We start from the raw sequence: 25,413 nt of genomic DNA, 5'->3' as shown, positions 1-25,413 counted from the left end.
AAACAGTATTGCATATTACAGAGAAATCTTTCATGAAAGGAAGAGTCCATCAATGTAGAAAAATTCATTGTTGTCTACTTCAAGAAATTGCCACAGTCACCCCAACCAGCAACCACCATTCTGATCAGTCAGTGGCCAGCAACATCAAGGCAAGACCCTCATCGGCAAAAAGATTGACTTGCTGAAGGCTCAGATAACCATTAGCATTTGTCAACAATGTTTTTTTTTTTTTTTTTTTTTGAGATAGAGTTTTGCTTTTGTCACCCAGGCTGGAATGCAGTGGCACAATCTCAGCTCACTACAACCTCCACCTCGCGGGTTCAAGCGATTCTCCTGACTCAGCCTCCTGAGTAGCTGGGATTATAGGCATGTGCCACCATGCCCGGCTAATTTTGTATTTTTAGTAGAGATAGGGTTTCTCCATGTTGGTCAGGCTGGTCTCAAACTCCCAATATCAGGTGATTCGCCTGCCTCGGCCTCCCAAAGTGCTGAGATTACAGGCATGAGCCACCGCACCCAGCCTGGCCAAAAAAGTATTTTTAAATTAAGGTATATGCAATATTTTCAGACATAATGCTATTATTGCACACTTAAAACACTACAGTATACTACTATAAATATAACTTTTACATGCACTGGGAAACCAAAAATTTCATGTGACTCATTTTATTCCAATATTCATTTTATCACAGTGTTGTGGAACCTAACCTGCAATGGTCTGGAACCATACCCTTCAGGGTATGCCTATAATTATTTTAGACCCCTCTGTCTCAATAATCCCATTCCTGGAAAACATATCTGGACATGGAGGGCAAGGGTCAAGTTAACCAGCATGAAAGGTTTGGGTCAGTAGAAACAAAACATGTCAATTTTCAGGATCATGAAACTGGAAAAGCCTAAAAGAAACAAATAATGCTTTGAACCTATGCCAAGATTATAGTATGATGCAAAACTGCATATTTGCAATTTAGGTAACTATCATTACAGTACATCCGGGACCTAGACGTCTGGAGCACCTCAAAGAAATAAGTAAATAAAAACTCTCAATCCTAGGGACATGGTCTGAAAAGTCGAAATTCCCTTGGATTATAGCTTTAGAAAGTTAACTTTAAAATGAACTGAAATCAAATCTCATAGCAGTCTGTGCCACACTCCTGCTAAGATGATTCTTACTGGGTTCAGCTGAAATGTGTCTTTCCCCACTCCTTCTCCTCTTTAAACTTCTCTCTCAGTTTGAGACCTACTGCCCAGAAATAACCAGTCTTTCCTGATCTATCACACACATCCCAAATCTGTTTTTATCATGTACTCTACAGCTGAGACAAATCCCCACCTTTCTTAGTATGGCTTATTGGCCTAGCTGGAAGCCAATTCTTTTATCTGTGTAACATTAATTATAAGAAACATAGAAGAGAGTCCTAGTCATTCCAAATTAATGCTGTGAGAAAGATCTCTACAGACAAGTAACACAAGTTTCAAAGAAGTGACAATATTTTCATACATATTTTCTTTGATACTCACTTGGGAGGGCATAAGACTTCTTCAAGAAATTCCTCAATCTTATTTACATCCGTTTTGACTTCACTGTTGAAAGTTATAAATGGTGGGTGGGTCCCGGGAGCCAAGTTCTGCAGGTCTGCAGGCTTCCTGTTGGGCAAAATATTGGTCAAAATCAGATCATTTTTTACTCTAAAACACCAATAATACTTTAAATTCTCAAAGTTGGCCAGGCACGGTGGCTTGCATCTGTAATCGTAGCACTATCGGAGGCTGAGGTGTGAGATTGCTTGAGCCCAGGAGTTTGAGACTCAGCCTGGGCAACATGGTGAGATCCTGTCTCCACAAAATATAAAAAATTAGCCAGGCATGGTGGTGCATGCCTACAGTCCCAGCTACCAGGGAGGCTGAGGTGGGAGGATCACTTGAGCCTGGGAAGTTGAAGCTGGAGTGAGCCATGATTGCACCACTGCACTACAGCCTGGGTGACAGAGAGACCCTATCTCAAAAAGAAAATAAATAAATTGTCCAGGCGTGGTGGCTTACGTCTGTAATCCCAGCCCTTTAGGAGGCGGAGGCAGGTGGAACACCTGAGGTCAGAAATTTGAGACCAGCCTGGCCAGCATGGTGAAACCCCCTTATCTACTACAAATACAAAAAATTAGCCGGGCATGGTGGCGTGTGCCTATAGTCCCAGCTACTTGGGAGGCTGAGGCAGGAGAAGAACTTGAACCCAGGAGGCGGAGATTGCAGTGAGCTGAGAATGTACCACTGCACTCCAACCTAGGTGACAAAGCGAAACCCTGTCTGAAAAGAAGAGGAAGGGAGGGGAGGGGAGGAAAAGAGATCAAAGTGGTTCTAAATTTTAAAATATATAAAACTGAATAAGAAATGGTATTTTTCACCCAGGCACGGTGGTTCATGCCTGTAATCCCAGCACTTTGGGAGGCCAAGGCAGGAGGATCATGATGTCAGAAGTTTGAGACCAGTCTGACCAATATGGTGAAACCCCATCTCTACTAAAAATACAAAAATTAAGCGGGTGTGGTGGCATGCGCCTGTAATCCCAGCTACTCAGGAGGCTGAGGCAGGAGAATCACTTGAACCCCGGAGGCAGAGGTTGCAGTGAGCAGAAATCTTGCCACAGCATTCCAGCCTGGGTGACAGAGCGAGACTCCATCTTAAAAAAAAAAGAAATGGTATTTTTTGACCGGGCGCGGTGGCTCACACCTGTAATCCCAGCACTTTGGGAGGCTGAGGGAGGCAGATCACAAGGTCAAGAAATCAAGACTATCATGGCCGACAAGGTGAAACTCCATCTCTGCTAAAAATATAAAAATTAGCTGGGCACGGTGGCGTGTGCCTGTAGTTCCAGCTACTTGGGAGGCTGAGGCAGGAGAATCACTTGAACCTGGGAGGCGGAGATTGCAATGAGCCAAGATCGCGCCACTGCACTCCAGCCTGGTGACAGAGCAAGACTGTCTCGAAAGAAAGAAAAGGAAAGGAAAGAAAAGGAAAGGGGAAAGGAAGGGCAAGGGAGAGTACTTTTCCACTAGGTATAATAGCTGTAATAGTATTCTAATAAGAAGCAAAGCTCCACAAAATACATAATTTATGGTAAGAAAATTCTTTGATTTTTTTAACCAAAATACAAAATCCATCATTCTCATTCCAAATTAACTAAGGCACTCATTAGAGACAGGGATAGAATGAGGAGGAAAAAAATATTTTGGAGAGTGAGTCTCTGGTTTCAACTCTGGCCCCAATTAACTGTGTAAAGATGGGTAACTCATGACTTCCTTGGGCCTTTTTTTTCTTTTTCTTTTTGGCAAAATAAAGGAGAAAAGCAGCTGATTCCTGCAGTCATCTTCACCTTTATAAGATTCCAAATTCTGGTGCTATTTCTTTCCCATGATTCATCGAAGTCCAGGCTTAACAAGGGAAAGGATCACCAGATTAGACTATCTAATATCAAAATTACTTCAATATATAAAAGATGGCATAATGAAAGGTAAAAAGCAACAAAGAATGGACAAAGTATTATAGTGAGTGAGAAAAGCTTAAAATCTACATTACCTAAGGATTTTGTCCAAATTCATTTCAAAGGTCATCAAAAACATCAAATAGGTATGGGTCAAAAGAAATTGATAAGAGATAAAACAAGTGAACACATAGAAAAATGTAAAATAGCGCAACTATAAAGGGAATTTAAAAGTAAACAATAAGATATCTTCCTCCTGTTGATTAGGAAAAATTGAAAATACCACAACACACTGATAAAGATGGTGAAACTGTTATGCTGACAACTACTAATAGCAAGAAATGTTTGTACTATCTTATTAAAAAAGCAAAATGGCTCACCCAAACCCACCAATGAATCTTAGGATCAAAAAATGAGATGACCAGATATGGTGTGTTTCCTAATGACAAAATATGAAGTATATAATATAGCATCATGAAGTATTCTTACCAAAAAAGTTGACTCTGAATCTAATCAAGCCTCTGGGGCAGGCTGCGAGCAGTGGCTCATACCTGTAACCTTAGCACTTTGAGAGGCCAAGGCAGGAGGATTGCTTGAGTCCTGGAGTTCGAGCGAGACCAGCCTGGACAACATAGTGAGACCCTATCTCTATAAAAAAATTTTTTTAATTAGCTGTGTGTGGTGGCATGTGCCTGTAGCTGAGGCTGAGCCCAGGGGGTCGAGGCTGCAGTGAATGGTGATCACATCACTGCATTTCAGTCTGGGCAACAGAGTGAGACCCTGTCTTAAAACAACAACAACAACAACAACAAACGAAAGAAAGCAGCCTCTGGGGCTGCCGCTTCTGAAATTGTAAGCCAGGAGATCCTTTCACCAGGTGATCCATGATGTCAGAACTATTCTTATAACACTAAGGCATCATTTGCCTTCTTCACTCTCATTCTCCTCTCATGCACATATAAGTAAAGTTTTCCAAATTTACTTGGCTACTTGGCATAAGATATCACAAAGTAATGAATGCAGAAGCAGACACAAGAAATCTCTTCCAAGATGTGCAAAAATGTAAAAGAATGCCACTCTTCTCACTATTTTTTGTTTTGGGAAATACAGTTGTTTTACATTAAAAATGTTTTATAATAGGTAGTAGGTTCATTATTGTTCTATATTTAAATGAATTAGTAAATAAATATTTTTAAAATTTCTCAGGGTTTTTTTTTTTTGAGACTAGTCACCAAAGCAGGAGTGCAGTGGCACAATCATGGCTCACTGCAGCCTTGACTTCCTGGGCTCAAGCGATTCTCTTACCTCAGCCTCCCAAGTAGCTGGGACCAGAGGCACACGCCACCAAGCCCAGCTAATTTTTTTAAATTTTTTGTAGTGATAAGGATCTCACCATATTGCCCAGGGTAATTTCTCGGCTTTAATTTCTAATATAGTAAAATCAGTATATATAACCCACATAACTGAAAGCTGTTTGAGGCCTTCAATAATTTAAGAGTACAAAGGGGTCTTGAGATTATTTACAGGAAATGCAGGGAGGAGGGAAAGAGAGGACAAAGTTAAATGATACCACAAGGAAGCAATTGCTAAATTCTGGATTTGGGACAATCTACCTTTCAGCTGAATGGCATTTTTACCAGACACAGGTGGGGGACTGTTACAGATTAAGAAAAGCTTAAGAGACATCACAATCAAACATAAAAAGGAGAAGCTGCTTGGATATTGACTTGAACAAAAAATCAAAAATAAAAAGATGTTTTAGAGATAACCAGGGAAATCCCAAATTGTATACTAGGAACTTCAGGAGATAAGAGCATTGTGGTTAGGGAAGAAAATGTCCACATTGTTTGAAGACATACACTGAAGTAAGTAGGGGTGAAATGACATGATGTCTAGCACTTACTTTAAAACATTTCAGCAAAGAAAATAAGAAAAAAGGGACAAAGTAAACGTGGCAAGATCTTGATAACTGAATTGGGTTTACGGAGAAGTCTGTTCTATTCTTATGCATGTCTGAAAACTTTCATAATTAAAAAAGCAAAGTTATAAAAATGTGTACTTCAAGAAAAGTAATACAACAGCACATTGTTTTAAAGAATGTTTCTCCCTCCTATTATGGCCCAGAGTTGTTTATCTTGTTATTAAGTTAGCCTGCCTGCCTTCCTTCTTCCTTCCTTCCTGACCATAATCCCAGCACTTTGCAAGGTCGAGGCGGGTGGATCACCTGAGATCAGGAGTTCAAGATCAACCTGGGCAACATGAAACCCCGACTCTACTAAAAATATAAAAATTAGCTGGACATACTGGTGCATGCCTGTAGTCCCAGCTACTCAGGAGGCTAAGGCAGGAGAATTGCTGGAAGGTGGAGGTTACAGTGAGCTGAGATCGCACCACTGCACTCCAGCCTGGGCGACAAAGCAAGACTCTGTCTCAAAATAAAAAGGAAAAGAAAAGAAAAGAATATATCTAAATATATCATGAAAGTGAAATACTTCATCATCAGAATTTTCAAGATAGAGTGGAATCAAAAAACTATAGCCCGTTTATAATCTATCAATTTCCCTCGGTCTTATTCATTTATTCATATTCTCTCTCTGGCTCCATCTTTCAATTTAGGTTAGAAAGCCTCAGGTTTCTATGACTACATTCCAACCAAAGATACAAAGATTTATTTAATTATCTCATTAATTCAAAAATTTTTAACTCAAAGTCCAAGTTCTAGAGTCTATCTTGCTTCCTAAACAAAGAAAAATAAGACATACTTTCTATCAACTTCTATAAGAACCTAACCTCCAAAAGAAGACTTTTAAAAGTCAAAATCTGATTTGATTTTCAACTCTGATCCTTTCACTGAACACTTTTTAGTCTGACAAGGTAAAGTTTTTCACAAAATGAAACAAGTTAGCCCTCCTTATTCATGGGTTCAGCATCTATGGATTCAATCAACTGAGGATCAAAAATATTTTTTAAAAGGCCAGGCGTGGTGGCTCACGTCTGTAATCCAAACACTTTGGGAGGCCAAGGCATGCAGATCACTTGAGGTCGAGAATTTGAGACCAGCCTGGCCAACATGGTGAAACCCTGTCTCTACTAAAAATACAAAAAAATTAGCCAGTCATGGTGGTGGGCGCCTGTAGTCCCAGCTACTTGGGAGGCTAAGGCAGGAGAATCGCTTGAACTCAGGAGGCAGAGGTTGCAGTGAGCCAAGATCGCGCCACTGCACTCCAGTCTGGGTGACAGAGTGAGACTCCATCTCAAAAATAATAATAATAATAATATTTTATAGACAGGTAGGTAGGCAGACAGATCGATACCTAGATCTCCTGTCTCTACAAAAAATACAAAAATTAGCCAGGCGTGATGGCACATGCTACTTGGGAGGCTGAAGTGAGAGGATCGCTTGAGCCCAGGAGATCGAGGTTGAGATGAACCATGATCACACACTGTACTCCAGCCTGGGTGACAGAATGAGACTCTGTCTCAAAAAAAAGGGTGGCGGGGCAGGGGCAGGGGGAGGCCGGTGGTTGCAGTTGTACTGAACATGTACAGACTTTTTCTTGTCATTATTCCCTAAACACAGTGTAATGACAACTTACATAGCATTTACCCTGTATTAGGTATTACAACCTAGAGATGATTTAAAGTATATGGGAGGCTATTTGTAGGTTAATATGCAAATACTATTCCATTTTATATAAGAAACTTGAGCATCTATGGATTTTGGTATCCACCAGGGGTCCCTGAACCAATCCCCCATGGATACCAAGAGATGACTGTAGACCAGGCACAGTGGCTCATGCCTGTAATCTCAACATTTTGGGAGGCCAAGGCGGGCAGATCATCTGAGGTCAGGAGTTCAAGACCAGCCTGGCCAACATGGTGAAACCCCATCTCTATTAAAAATACAAAATTAGCCAGGCATGGTGGCGCATGCCTGTAATCCCAGCTACTCGGGAGGCTGAGGCAGGAGAATCGCTTAAACCCGGGAGGCAGAGGTTGCAGTGAGCTGAGATCGCGCCATTGCATTCCAGCCTAGGCAATAAAATAGAGCGAAACTCTGTCTCAAAAAAAAAAAAAAAAAAAGACTGTTTTTTAATCTTGTCATATATAAATTGTGATTACCTGGAAAATGATTTTCTCACTCCAAAGTCATAAAACAGTCAATGAACAGTCAATTAAATGCCTAAGTGTAAGTTAATAATATAAGTCTGTTTTTCACAAGTAGTTTTTTTAAGAACAGGGTAGATTAGATAAAGGGGAAGATGGTCTTGTTAGATATGAGTTCTAAATTTCTTTTCAAAGAATCAATATGTCAGTATGTTCAATTCTTCGCCTTCTACTTTTAAACTTAACTTCCTAGTAAAGCAACCATATTCGATAACCTGCTCCACCCTGACACATTCCGATTACCTGCTCCCTCACAACCACGTTTCCGGCCAAACCACTCACCCGGTCACTCTCTTTAAATTAGCCAATCAGAATTAGTTTAGACTGTGCGGTCTAACCCTAGCCAATAGGGGAAACGACACAGCAGCAGGGGTCACGTGCATCAGGGATAGGAACCCCTTCCCCTCCCTCGTCCAAGTGTGCGCTCACCATTGCTCCATCTGTAAGAGCGCACCCTTCCATATAAGTAACTTGCCTTGCTGAGAATTAAAAAGAAAATTTTATATTCGAGTGCTATTTCTTTTGCAGCACTGAAACTTTATTTATAACAGTCTCAATGCTAAAAAAAAAAAAAAAAAAAAAAAAAACCCGGCCGGGCGCGGTGGCTCAAGCCTGTAATCCCAGCACTTTGGGAGGCCGAGACGGGTGGATCACGAGGTCAGGAAATCGAGACCATCCTAGCTAACACAGTGAAACCCCGTCTCTACTAAGAAATACAAAAAACTAGCCGGGCAAGGTGGCGGGCGCCTGTAGTCCCAGCTACTCGGGAGACTGAGGCCGGAGAATGGCGTGAACCCGGGAGGCGGAGCTTGCAGTGAGCTGAGATCCGGCCACTACACTCCGGCCTGGGCTACAGAGCGAGACTCCGTCTCAAAAAAGAAACCCAAAGAGGGTAGAGGTCGGGTAGGGTATGTGGGATAAAATAAATAACACCTATTACTCCTATAATTAATTATGAAAGTTTTTAAGCTCTCTAAACAAAAAGATTCTTAATTTTTTTAATTTTTATTCAACTTTTTTTTAGAGATAGGGGTCTCCCTCTCTTGCTGTGTTGCCCAGGCTGTCCTCAAACTCCGGGGCTCAAGTGATCCTCAGCTGCGAGTAGCTGGGACTAGAGAGCACGCCACTGCACCCGGCTCCCAAATAAAAATATTTATTGGGAGAGGGAGAAAGTTAGCGTATCAGAGAAAGAAGAACCAAGGTTGAATAAAAAGGACTGGCTTGAAGTCCCAAATAGAAAAGCTCTGCCATTTACCAGCTTCTTGACTAAGTAAATTACAACCTCTTTGGGTCTGGATTTCCTCTTTTATAAGATCTGCTTTGTCTGTAAAGATTAAATCAGGCACGTGAAAGTGAACTAAAAGTATGCAAATGAAAGTCATTACCACTTTTAGTATCACATTAACAAAGTATTATGCAGGAAATAAGATTGGCAGTTTTAATTTTAATAGAGCTGATGGTTCATAAATGGTTACCTAGCATTAACTGATTGGTAATAAACAAAGTCAGATTAATTTAGAGTTGTATATATAACCAAGGAAAGTTTAAAAGGGCATATGATTACCAATTTTCCATTAATATTTGTGATTAGTGAATAGTCTATCTTGTTTCAGTTGAAAGGCTATATATATATATATACACACACACACGTATTTTTTTTTTTAATAAAGCGATAAAACTATTTTCTAGGATTCACTGTTGAGGTGGCAGACAACCATGGCAGGTCCTGATTCCAAGTGAAAAATTTGAGAAGAAACTTTAGTGCCTCCAAACGTGTTAGTAGACTTCAAATAAATGGACAAGTTCTAGATAGTAATCTGATTCACTCACAAGCTATATATGAACCAAACAGAATCTAAGATTCTTCAACCTGCAGTTCTCACCTGGCACTCTCAGGCGTCAGGTGTTCTGTTTGACCCACAAAGGCTCATTTTACAGATGTTTCACAGAAACATAACACTGTAAGAATTGCAGTTTGAGATAAATGAAACTGAGCCGATAGGTAATGGCTAAAAATTTCAAGACATCTTTGATTTACTTCCAAAACGGCCTTCAGTAAATATTCAACACTTGATTAAAACTCATTCAAATATTTCCCTTACGTGACATCAAGAGCAAAGTGCACAGAACTCATGCCTTGCAACAGGGTGCAAATATTCTCCTGTGTTTTGGGGTTTATTACTTTTACCCTCACTTATCATGGTAGTCTTTCAGATGAAATAAATTATTCTGTTGTTTCCCATTTTCTTTCTAGATGAAGAAAAGGAAATAAAAACAAAAACCAAGAAGGAAAAGAAAGGAATGAAAAGTAGGAATCCTATAGGAGCTAATGTTTTCAGAGACCTGAGTGGCTTAATTTCTATTAAAATATAATTCAGTACATTTGCAACAGTTGGAGGAAGCTGGGCTGGTGACTTAGTTCCAGCTGCTTGGTATGAAATGAGTGCAGCATAGATATAGGAGACTAGAGCTGGCTCTTGAAGATGACGTATCTGCAACAAGTTGACTTGCCCAGTGAAGAAAAAAGTACTAGATATGTAGGCCTTATCTTTTAAATTGAGCTCCTTTTTTCTCCAGAAAGAGAACAACAAAAAAAAATTGAGTTCCTTTTTGAAGGTGCTGATTTTCAAGGCATAAAATTAATTCACACATACCAAAGACACTACTGGACACTATATAAACATACAACAATAACAAAAAACCTCACAGAAGTTAACACCATCGAATCAGAATTATTTATTTCAGAACGCTTTACTACTATTAATTATTCTTTATACTACATTTGCTATATTCTGGTTTCACTGACAAGTCACTAATTGAACGAATTAATCATGGACTCAACAAAACAAACACACCAAGACTCTTTGTCACTAAGAATTTGTCTTTGTCCCAGTTCAACCAGTTAAAGAATTTTACTGATTTGGATTATTGTTAATTTGTCTACTTTTAATGTCAATATGTGGAGGAATACTTCAAAAAAAGAAAAGCACCCATGAAAAGATTTCAAATACAGATTTCATAATTCCTTGGTTTTTGTTTTTGAGATGGAGTCTCACTCTGTTACCCAGGCTAGAGTGCAGTGGTGTGATTTCAGTTCACTGCAGCCTCCGCCTCCCGGATTCAAGTGATTCTCCTGCATCAGCCTCCCGAGTAGCTGGGACTACAGGCACTCACCACCATGCCCGGCTGATTTTCGTATTTTTAGTAGAGACAGGATTTCACCACATTGGCCATGCTGGTCTTGAACTCCTGATCTCAAGTGATCGCCTGCCCTGGCCTCTCAAAGTGCTGGGATTACAAGAGTGAGCCACTTTGCCCAGCCCAAATATAGATTCTATAATTTTTAACATCTTAATAACAGTTTAGGAGTAAAGTGTATACTGATAACAGGTTTAGAAAAACATTCACTAATAACTCTATTAATTCAGCTCTTAGCAGCCACAACAGGATGTATCATCTTTGAAATCGCCTTGAAAAAGAACATAAAGACATAGCAACAAAGTACTCCCTCTCTGTGTGTCTATGTCTCCCTTGTCTCTCAATCACACACACACACATATCCCCACTCACCCACCCACATACACACACCCCCCCAACCCACACACATTCACACACCCCCCCCCCCCCCACACACACCCCACCACCCACCTACCCACACATACACAGACACACATACACACTCTCCACAAACACACACACCCCCCACCCACCCACACACACACTGGGTACACATGTGATTCTGAATGCAGTCATAAAGCACAATTATCTTGAATTGGACTGTTCTAACAAGTGCCTCATGTAGCTCAAGTCAGCTTTACAAAGGGGAAAAATGGAGGCTGACTTTCCCGTCTGGCCAGCAGCAGGAAATAGATGATCTCTCTGAAAGACAGGCCTGTTTCATTCCATTTAGTCTCTTGGCATGTGTCATTCATGCTGCTGCTACTGAAGATCATGGAAACTGAACTGATTTCTCAAGTTACTGAAGACTGTTTTCAGAAAGGTGGAACCACAGAGACATGATCATGAAAATAAAACTATCTGAAGAGTCCATTTGGGAATCAGATTTTCTTCTGAGTTTCTAACTGCCTTTTAAGATATGCAGAACTATCAGTTTCATAGTTCCATTGTAACATGTGAAACTATTACAAAAGTGAAGTTTTTTTCCCTTCCTTTTTCCTGAATTTAAACATAAGGTGACCGACTCCAAGGAAGACGAGGCAGCTTGCCCAAGGTCCCAGTGAAATCAGTGATAGAGCTCTCTCATACACAGCCAGGTCTCACTCCTGAAATTTTCTATACTATGCCATGGGTGTTTCTCAACTGATGACATGCCAGAACATCCTTAACTCTGCCCTCAATTTTAATATTTTCACTTATATTATCTGAAGCTTTTGCTCAAATCGTTTATGTAAATCGAAATTCTTTGTGAAGCCTGGGCACTTTTTTTTATCTAAACGTTCTTTAAATTGCAATATGAACAGAAAATTAGGTTTGGAAATGACTCCCACCAAAGCACTAAGGCTGCTCTGACAGGCAAGTAATGGGAGATTGTTCAAAGCCTCACAAGGGACACATGAATACTACCAGCATAGCCATTAATGCCAACTGAGATTCAAAGAGAACATGTCATACAGTGCCAGAACTAGAAACGGGCTTGTTCTTATGGATGAAATGTCATGTAACAATCATTTTTTTCAAATCATAGAGTAAGCTGCTAAGTAACTCTCAGAGGAGTTTTATTGTTCTCCACTGGTTTGTTCTGGAGTCAGTACTTCTCACCAAGATATTAGGCAATTACCAGGAAAAGCCGGAAAATAAGCACTATAGGCATTTTCTCCCCCACAAATTTCTAAAAAGACTCACATTTAATGTTTTAAGATTAAGAATATGTTATGAAAAGTACTACAGGGATGTTTTATTCCTCTGTGATAGCTTTCATATATACTGGTGGGTTTTTGTTTTTGTTTTTTTTTGAACCAATGTTCACTTTCTTGAGGTACCTTCTCTTTAAACTTTTGTTTACGACTATAAGTGTGTAAACCCATAGAAAAGATCTGGACGAGGCCAGGCACAATGGCTAAAATCTGTAATCCTAGCACTTTGGGAGGCCAAGGTCAGAGGACTGCTTGAGCCCAGGAGTTCAAGACCAGCCTGGGTAACAAAGGGAGACCCTGTCTCTTAAAAATAAAAAATTAGCCAGCTATGGTAGTAAATGCCTGTAGTCCTAGCTACGTGGGAGGCTGAGGCTGGAGGATTACTTGAGCCCAGGAGCTCAAGGCTACAAAGTAAGCCGTGATCGTACCATTGCACTCCAGCCTCGGTGACAGAGGCAGACCCTGTCTCAAAAAAAAAAAAAAAAAGAAAAGAAAAAAGGGGCCGGGCGCGGTGGCTCAAGCCTGTAATCCTAGCACTTTGGGAGGCCGAGACGGGCGGATCACGAGGTCAGAAGATCGAGACCATCCTGGCTAACACGGTGAAACCCCGTCTCTACTAAAAAATACAAAAAACTAGCCGGGCAAGGTGGCGGGCGCCTGTAGTCCCAGCTACTCGGGAGGCTGAGGCAGGAGAATGGCGTAAACCCAGGAGGCGGAGCTTGCAGTGAGCTGAGATCCGGCCACTGCACTCCAGCCCGGGCGACAGAGCCAGACTCCGTCTCAAAAAAAAAAAAAAGAAAAAAAGAAAAAAGGAAAAGATTTGGAAGAATAAAGACCAAACCTAAAATAAATTATCTCTCTGAAGGCGAAGTTGATGACTAGGGGGTAGGGATGGTAAAGACTCATTATCATGTACTACTTGCATAGTTTTAGTTACCCTAAGAAGCATTTTTTAGATTTACTGGAGACCTATGATTGCTAAAGAAGACCAAAAAATATATGCTTCAATTTCAAGTGCTCTCTACTGTTGATTTTACATAAAGTCCTAGGTAATAAACATATATCTTCTTTGATATTTTCTAATTATGAGGCCCTGAATGCCTACCTCCCATGCGCCACTTTTTATATATAAACACTTAACATATACATTTAAACATACACACTTACACATATTTCCACATATACACGTAAACATATATATACAAATCTGCAAATATCAATCAACCTATAGGAATAATGCCTTTAAAAAGTCTGCAAATGAAAAGTAACAGACAACTCTGAAATAGCTATAATGGGTTTACTTCCTTTTCTGACTCAGAGTCCCATCGTTTATGGCGCTATTACTGGTATGTATCACAATTAAAGCACTGTATTAAACTATTCAATGAAGGCTTTTTCAAAGTATGGCAGTCAACTCACTTGCTCCAAGCCAAAAATGGAATAGGAGAAATTCATGTATTTTAGGACACAGTAAGGGTGTGTGCCTGGTGGCACAGTCTGGTTTTAGGAGTTATATTGGGAAACTGAAACTTCCTTTGTGTATACATGTATAAAAAAACAGTAATAGAAGGGTAACTACATGACTTATTTCATTCTTACAACATCTCTGTCCAACATGAATAAGGTAATGTCTTCCCAAGAGCTTGTAGTTTTAACTCACTATTCCCAAAGTCTTATTTCTACATTTGTATACATAACTAAAGGGGTTCCTAGATGACTTTATGGTTTATTTTCAATAAATTTTAAAGTCTGTAAAATTTCAAATATATGCACTAGCAGTAAGTAAAAATATATTTTAAGGGAATGACAGGAATCTGAGTACACTAACCCAGAACTGGGAATGGAATTATAGCTATCGGGTAACTATCAGCATATGACGCTCAGAAGGGTGACATACATGAATTCTGCCACTTTATCAAGTGATAGGCTGTCAATATTTTTTTCTGGACACTGTTCATGACTTGATATATAATATGGTTTAAATTTGTGTCCTTGCACAAATCTCATATCAAATTGTAATCTTCAATGTTGGAAGAGGGGCCTTCTGGGAGGTGACTGGATCACAAGGGCAGACTTCCCTTGCTGTTCCCGTGACAGTGAGTGAGTTCTCATAAGATCTGGTTGTTTAAAAATGTGAAACTCCTCCCCCTTCTCTCTTCTTCCTTCTCTGGTCATGAAAGACGTGTCTGCTTCCCCTTTGCCTTCTCTCATAATTGTAAGTCTCCTGAGGTCTCCCCAGCCATGTTTCCTGTACAACCTGCAGAACTGTGAGTCAATTAAACCTCTTTTCTTTATGATTTACCCAGTCTCGGGTAGTTCTTTATAGCAATGTGAGAACACACTAATAGTTTTAAAAACAAGTATAATAGCAAATCATGTTGTGACACTTGCATCAAGAGGAATCCACTGCCAAACCCTAGATTTTCCCATTAATACAACTATTCTTAACTCTTGATTTAAATCTTTTGGGGAAGGGGATGTATCAATGTTCTTCACCTCAGACCTGTTTGCTAAAGGTTAGAATACACATTCCTGAATAAAACAGAGCTTTCTATTCATCACGGCTCTTCTCAGCCCTCTCCACTATGGAAAATAAGCCATAAAGTCATCCAGGAGAGAAAGCTGCAAACAACTCTTCACTTAGCAAGAACAGACATGGGGCCACAGATAATTGCTCTTATTTTACAATACATTTAAACAAATATGATGAAAATCATGCTATAGAAAATTATTGCTATTCCCTGAAAAGTAAATTATATGAAATTGACAACAATGGTATTCAACCTCCTAAAAATCCTTGTCTTTAAAGATCCAGATTATATAGGTCACACGTTTAACACATTTGGGGCCAAGATGATGTCTGCTTAGAAAGTTCTTCATGACTCCATGTTTACACTGGAAAAAAGAAGTCAAGGATTTCACTGTATCCACACTAACACTTGGCTCCTGGTGCTGCTCATGAAATTTAAGGTAAACATACAAAAGTTCCTAAAAAAGACTGAGTACCACATGCAGTATACTGACAGCGTGACTTGTCCAAAATAGTTATATACAAGTTAAGTTTGTCCAAAAACCAGCAGAACTTTAATACAATATATTTCCTTTAGAGAATACATGCCATCAAAGTGAAAATGGGATCAAACCGAAAAGACAGTTCAGCTTAAGTTGACTGCAAACTGCGACCATGTCTTACCTTTTCAGGTCAACAGTCGTCACACTAAATACAACTCCTTTGAGCCAAAGAATCATGAAGAGCCTCTGGGAAAAGGGGCAGTTCCCTATGCTTTCACCATCACTGCCAGCCTGGAAAACAGAATTAAACATTAAAAAACAAGGTCAAAGTGATGATACTCAACATGACATGACTTTTTCTGAATTTTAATCAAAAGTACAAGAAGCCAGGAAAAGTTACATTGTGGAAGGAAGAGTAGAAATTTGGGTCTTTATTATTTTGTCTTTTCATTAGCCATTTTTTTTTCTTTTTTTGAGACAGGGTCTCCTTCTGTCACCCAGGCTGGAGTGCAGTGGTGCGATCTCAGCTCACTGCAACCTTAACCTCTCAGGCTCAAGCAATCCTCCCATCTTAGCCTCTCAAGTAGCTGGGGCTACAGGCACGTACCACCATCCTGGCTAATTTTTAATATTTTTAGTAGAGACAGGGTTTCACCACGTTATCCAGGTTGGTCTTGAACTCCTGGGCTCAAGTGAACTACCTGCCTCAGCCTCCCAAAATGCTGGGATTACAGGCATAAGCCACTGCACCCAGCTAGCGCTAGCCTCTTTCTTTTCGTAAAAATGATCAGTCTAGGGCCAGGCATGGTGGCACACGCCTGTAATCTCAGCACTTTGAGAGCCAAGGCAGGAGGATCACAAGGTCAGGAGTTTGAGTCCAGCCTGGCCAATATGGTGAAACCCCGTCTCTACTAAAAATACAAAAATTAGCCGGGTGTGGTGGCGGGTGCCTGTAGTCCCAGCTACTTGGGAGGCTGAGGCAGGAGAATCACTTGAACCCGGGACACAGAGGTTGCAGTGAACTGAGATCACACCACTGTACTCCAGCCTGGGTGACAGAGAGATCTGTCTCATAAATAAATAAATAAATAAATAAATAAATAAATAAATAATAAAAATGACCAGTCTAGTATACTACTGCCCAAGAGAACTTAATGCATGATGGAAATGATCTATATTGCCAAAGTCCAATATGGTAGCCATTAGCAACATGTGGCTAGGGAGTACTTAAAATGGGGCTAGTTCAAGTGAACTGAATTTTTTTGTTTCATTTATTTTAAATTACAGTCATGCATCACTAACTGATAGGGACACAATCTGACAAATGTGCTGTTAGGCGATTTTGGCATTTTACAAGCATCACAGGGTATGCTTACACAAACCTAGATGATATAGCCTACTACACACCTTGTCTACATGGTATAGCCTAGTGCTCCTAGGCTACAAACGTGTACAAACGTGTATAGCACATTACTGTACTGAATACTGTAGGCAAATGGAATATAATGGTAAGTATCTGTACATCTAGACACATCTAAACATAGAAAAGGTATAATAAAAATATGAATTATAAGCCGGGCGCGGTGGCTTATGCTTGTAATCTCAGCACTTTTGGAGGCCAAGGCAGACAGATCGCCTGAGGTCAGGAGTTCAAGACCAGCCTGGTTAACATGGTGAAACCCCATCTCTACCAAAATACAAAAAGTTAGCCAGACATGGTGGTGCGCGCCTGTAGTCCCAGCTACTTGGGAGGCTGAGGTAGAAGAATCGCTTGAACCTGGGAGGTGGAGGTTGTAATGAGCCGACATCATGCCACAGCATTCCAGCCTGGCAAAAGAGCAAGACCCCGTCTCAAAAATAAAAAATAAAAGCAAATTATAATCTTTTGAGATCACTGGCATATGCAGCACCTGACTATAATTTATAATTTAAAACATAAACATAACTTTTTTTTTTTTTGAGACGGAATCTCGCTCTGTAGCCCAGGCTGGAGTGCAGTGGCACGATCTCAGCTCACTGCAGCCTCTGCCTCCCAGGCTCAAGTGAGTCTTCTACCTCAGCCTCCTGAATAGCTGGGATTACAGGCGTGCGCCACCACATCCAGCTAATTTTTGTATTTTTAGTAGAGACAGGGTATCACCATGTTGGTCTCGAACTCCTGACCTTGTGATCCGTCCACCTTGGCCTCCCAAAGTGTTGGGATCACAGGTGTGAGCCACCGTGCCCAGCCAAACATAATACGTTTTCATAATTCAAATAGCCACGAATGACTAAAGGCAACTATGTTGGACAGAACAGTAATTCCTAGTGGGTACATAACTCCTTGCCTCCGGGCAAAGGCAAAGTCTGTTATGGGTTTTATGAAATGTAAAAATCATTTTTCATTATATCAGACAGTATTCTTAATAAGGCAAAGTAAAAAGGGAAACTTGTAGGTGTGCCTGCCTCCAAAAAAGTTCATTATAAATATCCCATATCCTGGCTGAGCGCAGTGGCTCACTCCTGTAATACCAGCACTTTGGGAGGCTGAGGCAGGCAGATCACAAGGTCAGGAGTTTGAGACCAGCCTGACCAACATGGTGAAACTCCATCTCTACAAAAAGGACAAAAATTAGCCAGGCGTGGTGGCACATGCCTATAATCCCAGCTACTTGGGGGGCTGAGATAGGAGAATTGCTTGAACCTGGGAGGTGGCGGTTTCGGTGAGCCAAGATCGTGCCACTGCACTCCAGCCTGGGTGACAAAGTGAGACTCCATTTCAAAGATAAAAGTAAATATCCTATACCCTGTTTTTTTTTTGTTTGTTTTTTTTTTCAATTAGAGATAGGATCTTACTATGTTGCCCAGGCTGGTGTGCAGTGGTTACTCATAGGCACAATCATAGCAAACTGCAGTTTCAAATTAGTGAACTTAAGAAATCCTCCCGCCTCAGCCTCCCCAGTAGCTGAGACTACAGGCATGCACCACCACACCCGGTCCATATCCTGTTGTACACATTCCTACAGGGAGCAAGAAAATAACAAAAGATATATTTATAATAATCTATTTCTAATCCTACTTAATGAATGGCAATGACGAGGTAGATTTTCCTAAAAATCAGAATGGTACAAATCTTTTTTAGTCCCATCATGTGTGCCCCAAGGTGCGTTGGTTTTTTTTTTTTTAAACTTTTATTTTAGGTTCAGGGATGTTATGTGCAGGTTTGTTATATAGGTAAACTCATGTCACGGGGTTTGTTGTACGGATTATTTCATCACCCAGGTACAAAGCCTAGTGCCCAATAGTTATTTTTTTCCGATCCTCTCCCTCCTCTCATCCTCCACCCTCAAGTAGAGCGCAGAAATAAGGCCACACACCTACAACCATCTGATCTTTGACAAAGCTGACAAAAACAAGTGATGTCAAAGACTCCATATTCAATAAACAGTGCTGGGATAACTGGCTAACCATATGCAGAAGATTAAAACTGGATCCCTTCCTTACACCATACACAAAAATCAACTCAAGATGGATTAAAGACTTAAATGTAAAACCCAAAACTATAAAAACCCTGGAAGACAACCTAGTCAGTGCCATTCTGGACATAGGAACTGGCAAAGATTTCATGACGAAGATGCCAAAAACAATTGCAACGAAAGTTGACAAACAGGATCTAATTGAACTTAAGAGTTTCCGCATAGCAGAAGAAACTATCAACAGAGTAAACAGACAACCTACAGAATGGGAGAAAATATTTGCAAAATATGCATCTGACAGAGGTCTAATATCCAGCATCCATAAGGAACTTAAACAAAATTACAAGTAAAAAACAAACAACCCTATTAAAAAGTGGGCAACAGACATGAACAGACACTTTTCAAAAGAAGACATACATGCAGCCAACAAGTATATGAAAAAAAGCTCAATATCATTGATCATTAGAGAAAAACAAATCAAAACCACAATGAGATACTATCTCACCAGAATGGCAGCTATTTTTAAAAAGTCAAAAAATAACAGATGCTGGCAAGGTTGTAGAGAAAAGGGAACAGTATACACTGCTGGTGGGAGTGTAAATTAGTTAAACTATTGTGGAAAGCAGTGTGACAATTCCTCAAAGAGCTAAAAACAGAACTATCATTCAACTCAGCAATCCCATTACTGGGTATATACCCTGAGGAATATAAATCATTCTACCATAAAGACACATGCATACGTATGTTCACTGCGGCACTATTCATGATAGCAAGACATGGAATCAGCCCCAAGTTTAAAAAGGAAAGATGGGCTGAAGGAAAAGGAGAGATGGGAAGGACAGAGAGCTGGAATGCTGGAAGAGAACGTTCTGACATTGCTAGAGATCAACACAGCCTGTTGACTATGACGTCTATGGAGAGTGCCAGAAATAACTCTCCAATAAGTCATTCAAAGATGCTGGTGAAAGTACTGTTTATTACCCTAAAGTAACTCTCAAAAAATTCAGAAGCATTTCAGTAAAATGCTACATCAGTAAAAAGTCATTAATTCCTAAACTAATGGAGAGGTAAAGGGACTTTAAAAAACAAAAACAAAAACAAAAAAACATGGGCTTATAGTGAGGATTCTAGAAACCTAATCAGACAGCATGGGACAGTTACAACAGAGCTTGGTTTAAAAAACAAAATTCCGATTATTCTTTATCAGTAACAAAATATACACAGAATTTGAGGGCAGAATGAATCATATTAATTCCTAACACTACATACAACTTGTACAAAAATGTACTTCCTAAAAAAGGCCTAGTTCTTAAATTTTATTGTGATTACAAATAACCTAAGGAAAACATTTAAAATGAAGACCCCAGGGCCTCATATCTAGAGATTCTGATTCAGCAGAACTCCTGGGTTGGGGCCCAGGAAGCCTTATTTTGTTATAGGCACTCAAGGAGATTTCAAAGTAAGGCACCTGCCTGCTGGATACATTAAGAAACACTGGTGTGGGAAGGTTAGGATGATATTTGGTTCTCAGAACCCAAGTCAATTTACAGCACTAAATCATCCTACTATATAACAAACTGGTGTCCAAAGTTGCCTTTCTGATGATACTGACCATTAATAGCATGGAAAGCTGATAACACACAAGTGAATTTACTACAGACAAGAAAATGTTAATACATTACCTTTCCAATTAGCTTGATAATCCAAATTTGAGATTTACTGGAAAAAAAAAAAAAAAACAGTAGTTTGGTAGACAAAGAACTAGTCTGACTCAAGGTCTTTATCCTCCTCCACTTAATCTATAAAATTAACTAAAATTTCCCAAGCTGCCTGTCATAGCAGTGTTAAAATCATTAAGTTGGTAAAGGAGACATAATAAAGATATTACATGTAGGAACTTAGAAACACGTTAAACTAAAAGCAGGCTAAAGATGAATAGGGACTGGCTACAGAGCAGTCACCATACATAATCTCCTACAGTGGTCTGCAGAGCCAGTCCTTGAGCATGGGCAAAAGAATCTCAGAATACAGAACAGTTCACGAAGACATGGTCAGGACACAAATGCCCCTTTCCTTTCACAGATGACTGCCTCCTTTCTCTATAATTTTCTAGCAAATTTTCCCAGTTTACTTTTGTTTCTGGTATATCAGAAGCTTGTTACACATCTCATACTCCTAATAAGCACTTTCCTTCATGCAGACATAAATAAATGCATATTCTTTAAAAAAAAAAAGTACCTTCTTTACTAACCACTAATGACAAGTCAAATAAGAAACTTCATCATCACCATGAACAACTTTTTCCAAAGTTGTTTTCCAAAGAAAATTGGGAGCTACTAGTCAGATGAAATATTTATTTTTATTTTATTTTTGAAATTTTTAGAAGTATACAAAAGGCCACGCACAATGGGTCCCGCCCATAATCCCAACACTTTGGAAGTCAAAAGCAGGAGGATCACTTGATGCCAGAAGTTTGAGATCAGCCTGGGCAACCAAGCAAAACCCCATCTCTACCAAAAAAATTAGAAAATTAGCCACCGTGGTGGCACTCTCCTGTAGTACCAGTTATTCAGAAGGTTGAGGTGGGAGGATCACTGGAGCCCAGGAGTTCAAGACTGCAGTGAGCCATGATTATAGCACTGCATTCCAGCCTGGGTAACAGAGCAAGACCCTGTCACTATTCAAAATATGTACATATATATATACACACACACACACATATAAATACATACATCCATATAGATATGTATAATTTATATATATATAGTAAAACTGTGGAAAAATTCAAATTTCTTTTTTTTTTAATTAGATGGAGTCTCGTTCTGTTGCCCAGGCTGGAGTACAGTGGTGCGATCTCAGCTCACTGCAACCTCTGCCTCCCAGGTTCAGGCGATTCTCCTGCCTCAGCCTCCCGAGCAGCTGGGAGTAATAATAAATAATAAATAAGGCACCACCATGCCTGGCTTATTTATTTATTTATTCATTTTTTGAGATGGAGTTTCAGTCTCGTCACCCAGCGTGGAGTGCAATGGTGTGATCTCGGTCACTGCAACCTCTGCCTCCCAGGTTCAAGTGATTCTCCTGCCTCAACCTCCTGAGTAGCTCAGATTACAGGCGCCCACAACCACATCCAGCTGATTTTTGTATTTTTATTAGAGACAGTGTTTCACCATGTCGGTCAGGCTGGTCTCGAACTCCTGACCTCAGGTGATCCGCCCGCCTCGGCCTCCCAAAGTGCTGGGAATACAAGCATGAGCCATGCCGCCTGGCCTAATTTTTTGTATTTTTATTAGAGATGGGGTTTCACCATGTTGCCAGGCTGGTCTCGAACTCCTGACGTCAAGTGATCCACCCACCTCAGCCTTCCAAAGTCCTGGGATTACAGGCGTGAGCCACTGGGCCTGGCGAAAAATTCAAATTTCTAGAATTCTGCAAGTCAAAAACTTTCTCCTTTAATCCAAGTTAAATATAAAATTCAATTTCAACAAAGTTATAGAATCAAAATTACCCTGTTTAGTATGAACTACACTGAATACAGCCCATTGCTACAGCTGACTGAGGGCACTGTGATACAATGGAAAGCATCCTACACTGGGAGCCAGGATACGTTTATTCTACACCCAGTTTTGTATTAGTAACCATAAAAATTAACATACAGATATCTAATGATAGCATCTGAGAAAAGTATGCCTTTAAAAAATACTTTTCACTGCTTCTAACAGTTATATTCATTGTTTTAAAAATAAATAAAAACTGAAGCACTAGAGAAAGTCAGAGTTCCCTTACCCTTGAACCACTAATTTGCTGCTTATTCTTCTACATTTTTATTTTCTATGTACATACTACTATTTTTCTTTTAATAGAGACGGGGTCTAACTATGATGCCCAGGCAGGTCTCAAACTCCTGGCCTCAAGTTATCCTCCCACCTTGTCCTCCCAAAGTGCTGGGATTACAGGTGTGAGCCACCATGCCCGGCCCGTACTACTTTATTCCTTAAAAAATGTGATCACACTACATGTAACTTGTTTTTATAGTTTATATATTTTATTTCCAACTTAATGTAACCAATCCTCTGGAGGCTGTAATGTCTCTGCCAGAATACTGTCAGAGATGGCCAGGGAGGAAACCAGGGCCTTCAAACCCTGCCAGGCCCCTGCTCCTGGGGTGGGATCAGAGGAGGCCTAACAGAGTCAGGACTTTGAACATCAACCAGTGGTAATGAGGCCACCTCCACTAGCATATCAGGGAGACACACTAGTTTCACCACGTTGGCCAGACATTTCCGTGGAGGGAAAAGGAGAAGGGAGATGGTACTGCTTTGTTATAACCAGGTGGAGACAGAAGTCCAAGTGCTCCACTGGGTTGTCTCATTTTTATATTATTATTTTTATTTTTATTTCTTTTGAGACAGAGTCTCGCTCTGTCGCCCAGGCTGGAGTGCAGTGGCATGATCTTGGCTCACTACAACCTCTGCCTCCCGGGTTCAAGTGATTCTCCTGCCCCAGCCTCCTGAGTGGCTGCAATTACAGGCATGCACCAGCACACTTGGCTAATTTTTGTATTTTTAGTAGAGATGGGGTTTCACCATGTTGACCAGGCTGGTCTCAAATGCCTGACCTCAGGTGATCCGCCTGCCTCGGCCTCCCAAAGTGCTGGGATTACAGGTGTGAGCCACCGTGCCCAGCCCCATTTTTTAGATTTAATACTTCTTGCTTTCAGAATGTGATTTAAAGGAAAAGAAAAATAAATAAACAAACTTAATACTTCTGAGAGACTTCTGCTTCTGGAAACACAGAATTAGATGGCAGTGAGCTTCTTAGTTTTTTGCCTTATACATCTCAGACTTGGAGCCAAAAAAGCCAGCAACCATGGTGAGGAGGCTCCTTATTACTGCCGGGGTGGGGGAATGGGAGTTGCAGCTCCCATTCACTAGTGGAGGGATACACTAGTATCTATTTTTTGTAGAGACAGGGTTTCACAGTGTTGGCCAGGCTGGTCTTGAACTCCTGACCTCAGGTGATCCGCCCACCTTGGTCTCCCAAACAGGCGTGAGCCTCCACGCCCAGCCTATTTCCATGTTTTGAGATCATCCATCTAAGTGCCATTCCTGAAGGCCTCACTGGATACTACTGTCCCAATAATTTTACATCTAGAAATTTATTCTATAGAAACAGTCATACAGATGTCCAAAGATACAAGAGAGGAATACTGAGGCCTTATTGTTTGTAATAGCAAAACACTAGAGACCACCCAAGCCCATCAGTAAAAGATTTGTTAAATTTATAGACCACCAACAGAGGATGGAAGTCTAGGCCACCCATTCAGCCTTTGCTGGCATGCGTGAAGATGGAGCCACAGCTTTTTCTGTGGTGTTTACAGTAGAGCAGTAATTATCTAAAAGTTTGTGATCTTGTTTAGGCTGCCCCTTCCCTGGTTCTCAGGCAAGAGGCAGCAGGATTTTGTTGGAATTTTTTTTCTCAGTCCAGGTTGCTGGCTTTTTTAGCTCCAAGTCAGGAATATAGGAAGCAAAAAAGCAGGAAATTCTATATTCCCAGAATACTTCTGAGAAGTCTCTCAGAAGTATTAGATTTAAAAGCAAAATTAAAAATGCATAACATGTGACATATCCACACAGTGGAACATTATTTGACAATTAAAAGCAATGAAGTATGGACACATGCTATAACTTGAATAAACTAAGTGAAAAGAACAAAAGACCACATATCGTATCCACAGATGCAGAACCCGCAGATATAGGGACAACTATAACGGACTACTGCATCCACAGAGGAGTCCTCGAACCAATCCCCCGTGGATTTCAGGGGACAACTGTATATGATTCCATTTATATGAAATGTCCAAAATAGGCAAATTCATACAGACAGTAGACTATTTGCTGCCAAGAACTGAGGATGGAGAAGAGGAGTGACTGCTAATGGGTACATGGTTTCTTTTTGAGGTGGTGAAAATGTTTTAAAATTGGACCCTGGTGGCCGGGCGTGATGGCTAACATCTGTAATCCCAGCACTTTGGGAGGCCAAGGCAGGTGGATCACTTGAGGTCAGGAATTCAAGATCAGCCTGGCCAATATATAGTGAAACCCCATTTCTACTAAAAATACAAAAATTGGCCAGGCGCAGTGGCTCATGCCTGTAATTCCAGTACTTTGGGAGGCCCAGGCAGGTGGATCATGAGGTCAGGAGTTTGAGACCAGCCTGACCAACATGGTGAAACCCCATCTCTACTAAAAATACAAAAATTAGCTGAGTGTGGTGGTGCATGCCTATAGTCCCAGCTACTTGGGAAGCTGAGGGAGGAGAATCACTTGAACTCAGGAGACGGAGGTTACAGTGAGCCAAGATCATGCCACTGTACTCCAGCCTGGGCAACAGAGCAAGCCTCCATCTCTCCCCCCAAAAAAAAAAA

At 40.5% G+C, this 25,413-nt stretch overlaps 1 protein-coding gene across 2 annotated transcripts in view; it reads right to left on the bottom strand.

Moving 5' to 3' along the window:
• CLIC4 (chloride intracellular channel 4) overlaps positions 1–25,413 on the bottom strand; it is a 98,328-nt gene that overhangs the window by 26,432 nt on the left and 46,483 nt on the right. Inside the window, exons 2-4 of one of the 2 annotated variants that reach the window (XM_009201911.2) lie at positions 20,669–20,705; positions 15,713–15,822; positions 1,522–1,647 (exon numbers count right to left, since the gene is read on the bottom strand). In XM_009201911.2, the coding sequence (XP_009200175.1) occupies positions 1,522–1,647; positions 15,713–15,768 (182 nt within the window). In that variant the 5' untranslated portion in view covers positions 15,769–15,822; positions 20,669–20,705. The remainder of the gene's footprint in view (positions 1–1,521; positions 1,648–15,712; positions 15,823–20,668; positions 20,706–25,413) is intronic. The other variant, XM_003891341.3, reaches the window with a different exon arrangement.

Source organism: Papio anubis, chromosome 1, assembly GCF_008728515.1.
Source record: "Papio anubis isolate 15944 chromosome 1, Panubis1.0, whole genome shotgun sequence".
In the NCBI taxonomy this organism is placed as follows: Eukaryota; Metazoa; Chordata; class Mammalia; order Primates; family Cercopithecidae; genus Papio; species Papio anubis.
Note: the sequence above shows the minus strand (reverse complement) of the source record. Positions and strands in the feature narration are given on the sequence as shown.